The following is a 10,740-nucleotide window of genomic DNA, read 5'->3' on the forward strand; positions in this document are numbered from 1 at the left end:
GTTTTAATGTGTACAGTTTAAAAAAGGTTGTCGTTAAAGAGCTGTTTAAACAGAAAATTCTGACTTGTAAGTGATAAATTAAAGGGATGGTTTCTGCAGACATCAACTCGAGCACAAAGTTTTGTAAGGTAACAGAAAGAAGAAAAAAAGAACTATGTTACGAAAGCATTAGGCTTTCTTGTTTCTTTTCTTGTTTTTCTTTTTTCTTCTTCTCTTGTTTTATAATTTATTTATTTTTATATTTCCTACGGTGATTTATTTGAAACATTAGGACTTTGTGTTTTCCAGATCTTGACCTAAAGTTCATCTTCCTCTTCAACAAGACAGGGTTTCTTTTCATCTGTTTCCTGGTTCTGATCGGTAGAGGAATGCAATATTTCCACATAAATGTTATTTCGCGTAACATTGTTGTAAAGGTCTGACTGCTGGAGAAGTGGCCGATATTTGAGCCATACGAAGAATCCAATGAACCCCATAAACACAATAATGGCTGCCATATGCCACGCAAAGATGGCAGTGACGAGCATGATCTGCTGGTGGTTATTTTGATCCCATGGTAAAGCGTCTGGAATAGGGTTATATAATATGAAGCCGATCTGGTAGAACCACGTACCTTGAAGAAGAGTAAAAAATGCTCGAAGAAAGACGACTGAAACATTCTCTCTGTGATTAATTTCCACAACCAAAACAATGGCGCTGGCCACTACCGTGTACAGGAGTAAAGTGTGTACATGAATGTCCATATCCGAGCGTCCATGAAGGTGAAAATGAAACAATAGTGCCTCAACACATAGCGCCATCACCATGGAAACGTAGTCAGAATCGGGTGGAACTGGAAATTTGTAGAAAAGCAAAATATCTAAAACTCCATTAATCCCAAAAAAGAAGAACATCGTAATGTGATGCGCATTAACCATGGCAGCAAATCTGCCCTGATCATCAAAAGCGGTTATGGTTTCTCCAGTTATTCCAATGGCGCAAAACAAAACCTTCAAACAACCTTCTACAGGCAAGTTCGGGAGGTGAGGATATGGGAAAGAAGCCCTAGCCCTAAATCTTCTTGCTGGACCACGTTGAGTAAGAACACGGAAGTACTTACCAAAAAGTGAAATCGTCCACCATGTGGCGAACAGGATAAAGAACGATCCGGGTAAAATGTGTCCTCCAAATGTTCCCATCGTTTAGTAGAATCGACAGTGGTTGATATTTGCAATAAGTGGTAGCAAGAAGCTCTTTGAAGTCTAGTGGCTGAAATACAATGAGTAGAAATTAGCTACCTTATGTAACAATTGTAAATCTAATTTTCAAATTCCTAAATACAACTTCATGATAATTTCCATTCTTCGGGAATATTTTTGAAAAGTTACAAAACACAGAATGTAAAACATCGCTCACTGATGTTGAAAATCTGATAAATAATTTCTCTTCAAAGTCAACGTGAAATGTAGTACACCTGTTGTATTTTATGCTAACAGTTGCAATCTATGCTATTGTCAGTAATTAAAAGCATGTTATATGTATAATATACTTATTTTGAGGTAGCATTTATAATAGTATTAATAGTTTTAGTGGTTCTTTATAATTAGCTTACATTTTAGGCTATGGGGTTTCAAAATGAAGTCTTGTTGATAGAAAATAATAATAGTAATTAGTAAATATTGCTGTATAAATAATACAAAAAAGCACGAATTACACAAAAAGAATATAAAATATTGAACAAACGTATGCTACTGGAGGAAGGTATGAAAATGTAACGTACAAATCACGTGGGTCCATAAATTTATTTTTTTACTGTCTTGCTTTTCTTCAGACATCTATTACTAATAGCGAAATAATTCGTTAAATAGAAGGAGGCTTTAGATATCTATAAATGCCAAAAGATATCTTGCACTGTCTCAGGTGACGAAAGATCCGTAAAAGATACACAAAAAAGTATACATGGTAATAAAATTTGATCCTGAAAAAAATATTTTCATTCAATGGGAGTAAGTATATCAACGTGAACATGTGAATGTATTATGCTGTAAACACGTTTTCGTAAATAACGTTTAGAGTACGGATTTTATGTTATCTGTTAAACATTTTATGTAGAAAAACACTAACAATTTTATCTGGAACTAATTATTGTACTTTAATGTTACACATTAAATGTGAGCTAAAAGGCATTAAAAATATGTGCTTTACTTTTCACATTTTCAAAAACATGTTAATATCATATAATTTAAAGTTATAACAATTTTCCGATGCCTAATGCTCAACAAATTTTTGCCCTCTTTACCGACAGTCTTAAATGTTCCGATGATAAAATATAGAAAATATAATAATAATTTTTGGGGGGATCTTCATCAACTTCTGTTATGGAATCGACTTCCCAAACACAAAAGTTTTTATTTCTTTTTCAAAAAAAAACAAAAAAAAACAACAGCAACAACAAAAGTTAAAGAAGACAATGTCATAGTCCTCAAGAAAGGGATGTTAATTTTTCAATGTACCAAGAATTACTTTTTAAAAAAACGTAAAAAGAAAAAGTCTTCCAATGTTGTTCAGTCCGTACTGTAAGCTAAATCATTACGGTCTGTAAATAATTTCGAATACTAAGGATACTATTGTTTGTAATAACAAGATTTAACAAATACATCAATCAATAGGAATATTCTTTGTCGAAGCAGAGAAGTAAATACGCTACGACCAGGCACCGTTGGAAAGATTCACGATGTTTAAACAGATCCATGATGTTTAAACAGTCATTCCTCCGAGGTATATTTGAAACAATGACCCCATTTTTATTACTAACAAGAGATACACTGTGCAATACTTATATATATTTTCACTAACTACTTACCTGTCAAACGCACGTGCTTAACCTCATGTGTTTACTCAAAAACAAACCCGTTGTCATAGCAATAGTTGCTGTAAAACATCTTTTTCCGAAGAATATATAGCGTGTATGGACTCTAATCACGTTAACTCTAGTAACGTTACACACAAATAAAAAAAGAACAACTTTTATAATTCTATTATTTATTTCATAATTTTCAGACACGCTTCTTAACCTCGACACTTATGTCTTATTATTAATCAGTATACCAACTATTGTAATGGCAAAGTATAAAATGAAAGAATAAAATAATTATCACTTTTAACACGTCCCTCAGGAGCCAAGGGGTGTCTTTACACTACAATTTGTTGAATATTAAAAGTAAGCTCAATCTGGAAATTCTCAAAGAGGATGGTTTTAGACAAGTTTTATTTTGTTAATTGATAATTTTTTTTGATGAAATACAGCATCCTCAAGTCTCCATACTAGCTAGTACTAAGGTCTACCCGCTGGGAGTAAATTCAATAAGGCCACGTTCTCAGCATCATTAATTAAGCAATTGCCAGCCTTTTATGCTTCTGCTATCACCTTTTTATGTTTAGCTTTCAATTGAGATACGAAAGATTTCACCTGCGATTCGGTAGGGAAGGTCGAAGCATCACGATAGTGAGCAGTAGGATGAGCAGACAGAAACACTTTGACAGCAGCTACAGGCATAATACTGTACTCAGCTTGCTGCACAATATCTACCCAGGGGGTTTTAAACGGTTCCTGAATACCTTTGCGTGTCATTTGGAGACTTACATGCTTCTTGTGCTTGGCCGTTAAGCTCGTGATGCGCTGACGAATTTCAGTCACCTTACCATTTCAAATCACTTTTCGCAGCCCCAAAGCTAAAATCATATCATTGTCAATCAGTCTCCAGGTGTCACCTTTATTTTACTTAAACACTTAAGTATAGTTTCAAATATACATATATTTATCCATTTCTAAAGTAAAATATCCCTAACACCTTTTCACATACATGCTGTCGGCTACACTGTACCGGAAATGAGATGCTTACAACAGTATATAGAGAAATAGACTAAACATTTCCAAGAAAACCGGATGACTTTCATGACGTCACTAAACTACCTTTATATATATATCACTCATTAGATTACACCACCATTCCCAGTTTGACCCTGAAGAAGAAAGATCCACCTTTCGGAAGCGCTCGGGTTATAGGGTTTTTATTCATTTCTATCAAGACTTCTTAAACCTACGTGTTTTTCATTATTAATGATGAAATACTAATGCAGAAATTAATTGCATTTAATAAAGAAATTTGAGTAAAATTATAAAAATATTCTGTGATAAATATAAGAACATATTAAATACATATAAAGAAGTAAACATTAAGGAGATTTTGCTAATAGTTTCCAATAAGTATTTTTAGTTTTAATAAGGTCATTTAAACAACATGGCACTACTTTTATGCAGATGAACACCTTATTGCACATAAAGGCATTGTGTAGAGTCTAAAAATTGGTAGTGTACTTAACGGGTGGTGGTTGTGAGTTATACTAGTTAGTTTATATAAGTTGGTGGGGATGTTATAGTAGTGTAATTTGTCTTCTATGCTGCTAATTAGTGCTTTACTACTAGAATGGGGGCTGGAATGCCTACCCTCAGGAGGTAAGATTACCGTACTTACCCCCAAGTGGTAGTACCTTATTTTGTCTTTCTTTGTTGTTTATTTATATATTTTACTTTGGAGAGCAGTCACCTTCCCACAACTGTCTGCAGGCATTTCATTCCTCTTAATTTGCCCATTTCGGATTCAAAATCAGAGGTATGTAAAAATCGTATCTCATAACTATCTTTTGTTTTTAGATATTTATTTCTTTGTTCTCGCAACAATCGTTAGGGTGTGAACGCCTTTTACAAATTGCGGAATCATGATTATAAGTAATTATACTTGTTATAAAACATTATGTTAGACTTATTATATACTTTAAAACTACATTCTCAATTTGATACTTTAGGATTTTTCAAGAATAAGAATAATGCATAATAGTAGTATCTCTACTCCATACATTCGTTATGTCTATTGCCGATGACTCGTTTAGCTTAATACATAGCTATTCATGCTGGCTGGGATGCAACGAACACAGAAAATCAAATTCGTTTAAAGTTTTGCCGTTTACTACATTTTACCGCCTGGTTCTAAAATTTTATTGCGAATAGAAAAATTGTTGAGAATTAACAAGGGCTTCGTGCTAGAAAAAATGGTAACATTTTTCTGAAAGCTCAAAAGAAAGAAAGAAAGCGATTGTTTTGGTTCACTTGCAAAACATAAATTGATTTATTCGTCGTGAAATATGAACTTTTCTGTGTTGCAGTTCCTCTGATAATGCACGTTCTTATTATTAAGGTACACAACAATAAAAACAGTTATCGTTATCCATGAAAATGTTTATTGTATTTTGGTTTCGTTTATAAATCTTTAAATTTTTAATTAGTACGTTATAAACAAACTAAGCCAGAACTACATCTCGAGATTTTTCATTGACATTTCACGCTGGGCGTGGCCCGTGGTCAGACTATGAATCCAAAGTTATATAGTTCGCAATCCATTGCTGCATATTCGCGTTTCACACTTTGTGGCTTGGGTATATTATAAGAGTGACGGTAATATCCCACTATTTGACTCGGCGGTAGGTGGTGTTAACTAGGTGCTTTCACTCTAGTCTATCAGGTTAAAATTAGGGAAGGCTATGCGCAGGTAGCCCTTGAATAACTCTGTGAGGACATCTGAAACAAGCAAATAAATACAGATGTTAGAGGTGTCCCACACATTACAATATCTTTTTAAAATCAGAAAACGGCTAAAACGGGATAGAAAAAAAAAAAGACATCATATGAAAACAACGTTTCGTCACTGTTAACGTGGCATCAGGTACTTAGCACAACTAAACACGACAATTAAATACACCTACTGGTGACGTCACAAGCATAACCTTGAGCTTTATTAAGTATAAACCAACTCCTTGTGTCTTATTTATTAAAGGTTTGCATTCCTTTGTTAAAATAGCTTCCTTTATTTTACGTTTATTAATATTAGGTTCTCGACAAATAATTTTAACAGTTATATTTTCAATACAATGCTCTGTATCTTTACAATGCTGTTACACATGCCCATGTTCCGCTATTCTAGTAGTTAAAGTCCTACCAGTCTCCCCCTATATAGAGATTATTACAGTCCGTATATTATACACAGTAAATTACTTCTTTTTCAACTGTAGTTGATTTAATTATATCTTTGAAGATTTTATTGAAGTCTTTTCCTGGTAAAAAAATAAATTTGCTTTCAACTGGAAGTTTATAACTCCTTTCTATTTATTCCCACAATCTTTTAAGACGAATGTTTAATCTTTACAATAACACAAACTACATTTCAATTTAATGAGAAATTTTTCGATCACATTGAAGACATAAGTGTGGGCATTCCATTAGCACCTGTTCTAGCTAACACCTTTATGAACATGCTTGATTATAAAGTTAAAACAATGGTTAATCTAGGAGTATTTTTTTTTTCTTTATCAGATATTTTGATGATACATTTATTGGCTTTGTTTCTGGACAAATGGTTGAACAGTTTTTAGCATTTTTAAACTCATTGCATGCTAATATTAAATTTAGTCATGGGAGTGAGGGCGAGTTATCTTATGTCATAGTCAGTAGGGTTAATAATGCTTTTGAAACGAAGGTATTTATAAATGGAACACATACTGTCCTTTACTTGAATTCATCAGCTCATCACAGATTTCAAAAATTAAGAACCATAAAAACTTTATTGGATATAGCAAAAGTTAATTGCAGTTCAAAAGAAGAGTTAGATAAGGAAGTATGTTATCTGGAAAATGTATTGGTGAAGATGAATAATTATACTCTTAGTGTAGCTAGAAAATACTTAAGAATTTATGTTGACAAAAAAAAAGAAAATTCATTCAGAGGTTTTCGTTTATTGTATAATTCCGCATATATCTGGTTTATCAAATACGATAAAAAGATTGTGGGAATAAATAGAAAGAGATTATAAACTTCCAGTTGAAAGCAAATTTATTTTTCTCCAGGAAAAAAAGTTCAATAAAATCTTCAAAGATATAATTAAATCAACTACAGTTGAAAAAGAAGTAATTTACTGTGTATAATATACGGACTGTAATAATCTCTATATAGGGGAGACTGCTAGGACTTTAACTACTAGAATAGCGGAACATGGACATACTCTTTCACATGTGTACCAACATTGTAAAGATACAGAGCATTGTATTGAAAATATAACTGTTAAAATTATTTGTCGAGAACTTAATGTTAATAAACGTAAAATAAAGGAAGCTATTTTAATAAAGGAATGCAAACCTTTAATAAATAAGACACAAGGAGTTGGTTTATACTTAATAAAGCTGAAGGTTATGTTTGTGACGTCACCAATAGGTGTATTTAATTGTCGTGTTTAGTTGTGCTAAGTACCTGATGCCACGTTAACAGTGACGAAACGTTGTTTTTATATGAAGCAAATAAACCATTGACAATTCATTATAAGCCAGATTATTTTACTACATTGTTTACACGATTGCAACTCTACCAGGCCCACTTATGTGTTGTAAATACATAAATGTTGGAGTGGATGAAAAGTAAAATGGAATAAAAAAAACAATATAAATATACCCTATATTAATCATTCATAATTACACCAACTGAAAAAGTGAAATTCCAATCACAAGTTTTTATAGCGAATGAAACTATTTTGAGTAAACAGCGATTGGTCATGGACTTTCTCAGTTCGTAAATGAGACATAGTATTTCACTTTATACATGGCTAAAAATAAATCTTGCTATTTCCAAGAGCTCCTTTTTTCTTAAGTTATACACATTCCTCAATCGAGTTTTGATGTATCGCTTAAACTTGATTTCACACTACATAAAAGTTTAACACCTATAAGTCGTTTCTCTAAGCTTAATGCAAATACTTGTAAAAGGTTACACCCACATTTGCCGCCAGAATAAAATTACATTGGTCGATACCATCTCTGTTACTGTTTACCAAAGGGTTAAAAGGTGGCCACATTGTTTTCAATAAAAATTAGTAAGATGAAACACGATATATAATGAGGTCGTAATGATTTATTTTACATTTCCATGATGCTGTTATGTAATTAATTTGTTTCAAATGAATAAAATATACACAAATATAAATTCCTTGTAATAGTGATTTATTTTTTACACGTATTTACATGTATGTATGTGGGTGTGTTCTTTATGTAAATTAGATACCATGTGTATTTTGGTATGCAGTTTTACGTTTCACTTTGACATAAAACAAACTGTTTCTTTAAACAATAGTAAATTGTTAAACTTTGGTTTAAAATGTATGTATATACGTGGTTAATTTAATGTGTATACATGTGAAATCTTAAAATGTTGCCCCCCAGTGGCACAGCGGTATGTCTGCGGACTTACAACGCTAGAAACCGGGTTTCGATACCCGTGATGGGCAGAGCACAGATAGCCCTTTGTGTAGCTTTCTGCTTTACTACAAACGAACAAACCTTAAAATATTTTAAGCTTTTACGAGGAAAGACGCTTGATGCAGCTCATGCATACGTTGCTTGCCGAGAATTTTAACTAGCGTTCACTATGTTTACATATAAATGTTTAAAATATACAACTATGCAAGAAAACTGAAAAATATAAGGCAAATATGATGTCAAAATGATTTGTGATTTTTGATATAGTTCTATCTATATACTTAAGGTGCATTTAATGTAAAATAAAGTAGACGAATAACAATAATTATATAAATGTTATTCACACGTAAATAGATAAATAGTAAAGGTCTGACAGTTTTTCAACCATATCAAACACCATTATATTATTACGAAAATAACTTTTCATCACATTTAACATAGAACTTAAATCAACACAGGGAGAGAACAGGCAATTTTTTTCAAAATCTTATTTCACTTTTGTTATCCTGCAAATCAGTAGACTAGTAATTATAAAACTTTATATTTAAGGTGAGAAATGTTATATATAAAGCTATTTCAAAGCATATATTTTTGGGGGAAAAAATTAACAAAATTACGTTTATTTTATTATCGCGCAAACGAGTAAAATGAAATTTGATTAAATAGATAGAATTTGAAATAGATTACTATATGAATTAGGATGGTTGGATGAAACTATAGTGTCGGATATCAATAGAGATAGAATTATATCAAATTAGTTAATTGCTCTTTTTCTTATATAATCATAAAAATGTATTTCGGATTCAAAATGATAAGGAAGTTGCAATTTGCAACTATTTGTTATACAACTGAGATGCAAAGACTGCTTCAAAATGTTTTATTGTTAATAAATAGTACAACCTTTCTTACCTTTTTCCCAGTCTGTGATATCAGTTCTGTATCTTTTGAGTGGCTAATGTTGTAAATACATTATACACACAGTTCAGCTCTTACAAAAGAAACACGGAATTATATACAAGCGAAAATGGTGCGCAGTTCGCTGACATTGTTTGTTAGTCGGAGCAATAACCATATGGTGCACGTTCTACGTTTGTGGGCGGTTCTCTGTATGGAAGTAAAACGTTACAAATGAACTCATGTATTTGTAATACACGAAAGTCGTGTTAAGGACAAATGATGACGTACCACATGCTTTTTATGCAATGCTGTTTCCTTCTATAGTACCAAAACACAACTCTAGATGAGCAATATACAGAGCAAATACATATATCAATATTATACATTTCTCTAGCAATATACAGAGCAAATACATATATCAATATTATATACTTCTCTAGCAATATACAGAGCAAATACATATATCAATATTATACATTTCTCTAGCAATATACACAGCAAATACATATATCATTATTATACACTTCTCTAGCAATATACAGAGCAAATACATATATCAGTATTATACACTTATCTAGCAATATACTGAGCAAATACATATATCAATATTATACACTTCTCTAGCAATATACAGAGCAAATACATATATCATTATTATACACTTCTCTAGCAATATACAGAGCAAATACATATATCAGTATTATACACTTATCTAGCAATATACAGAGCAAATACATATATCAGTATTCTACATATCTCTAGCAATATACAGAGCAAATACATATATCAATATTCTACATATCTCTAGCAATATACAGAGCAAATACATATATCAATATTCTACATATCTCTAGCAATACACAATACAGAGCAAATACATTCTGGTTTATATTCCCTGCAGCAGGCAGAGCACAGATAGTTTATTGTGCAGCTTTGCTTTAAAACAAAAAAAAAGTAAACTACTATAGGCTATCTACTGCGGTCCCTAACTTTGAACTACTGACCAGAGGGAAGATATCTAATCAGCAGCACCCTACCACCCATCATCAACAGTAGATGATTGATCGTCACTCTTATAACGCACCCAAAGCTTAAGTGCAGAGAACATTTTATGGTACCGCATGGATTCAAACCTGACTCGCCAGCTCCGAAATTCAAAGCTCTACCAGAAGGCTAACACGTGCCATTGTAATGCATATAAATTAGTAAGTTAGATAGATAGATGGTGTATTTAAGGAACCCGTAAAACAAAAAAATATTTTTCAACTTCTAGGATGAGTTCTTTATTTATTTGTACGTGGACAAAAATATACAGATAGTTTCTCCAAAATTGATATATATATTTATATAATTCGTTGCAGTAAATCTGAGTGTCATATGAAAATCATGATGCAATTTCACGCACAATATTTTATAAAGATAATTCTTTTACAAAACATCGTTATGTCAACGATAAAATTTAGTGTAAATTTCTTACACTCTCATACTCAGTTTTGCCAAGCGTATAAT

General features: G+C 32.1%; 1 protein-coding gene across 1 annotated transcript; it reads right to left on the reverse strand.

The window, feature by feature from the left end:
* Positions 1-296: 296 nt before the first annotated feature.
* Positions 297-9,420, reverse strand: LOC106471654 (transmembrane protein 45B-like). The gene is made up of 2 exons (XM_013932270.2): positions 9,244-9,420; positions 297-1,248 (listed from the first exon to the last, which is right to left on the reverse strand). Exon 2 carries the CDS (start codon positions 1,176-1,178, stop codon positions 297-299), a length of 882 nt encoding a protein of 293 aa, XP_013787724.1. The 5' UTR covers positions 1,179-1,248; positions 9,244-9,420.
* Positions 9,421-10,740: the final 1,320 nt, after the last annotated feature.

The sequence above is a fragment of the Limulus polyphemus genome, unplaced genomic scaffold (genome assembly GCF_000517525.1).
Source record: "Limulus polyphemus unplaced genomic scaffold, Limulus_polyphemus-2.1.2 Scaffold4765, whole genome shotgun sequence".
NCBI lineage: Eukaryota > Metazoa > Arthropoda > Merostomata > Xiphosura > Limulidae > Limulus > Limulus polyphemus.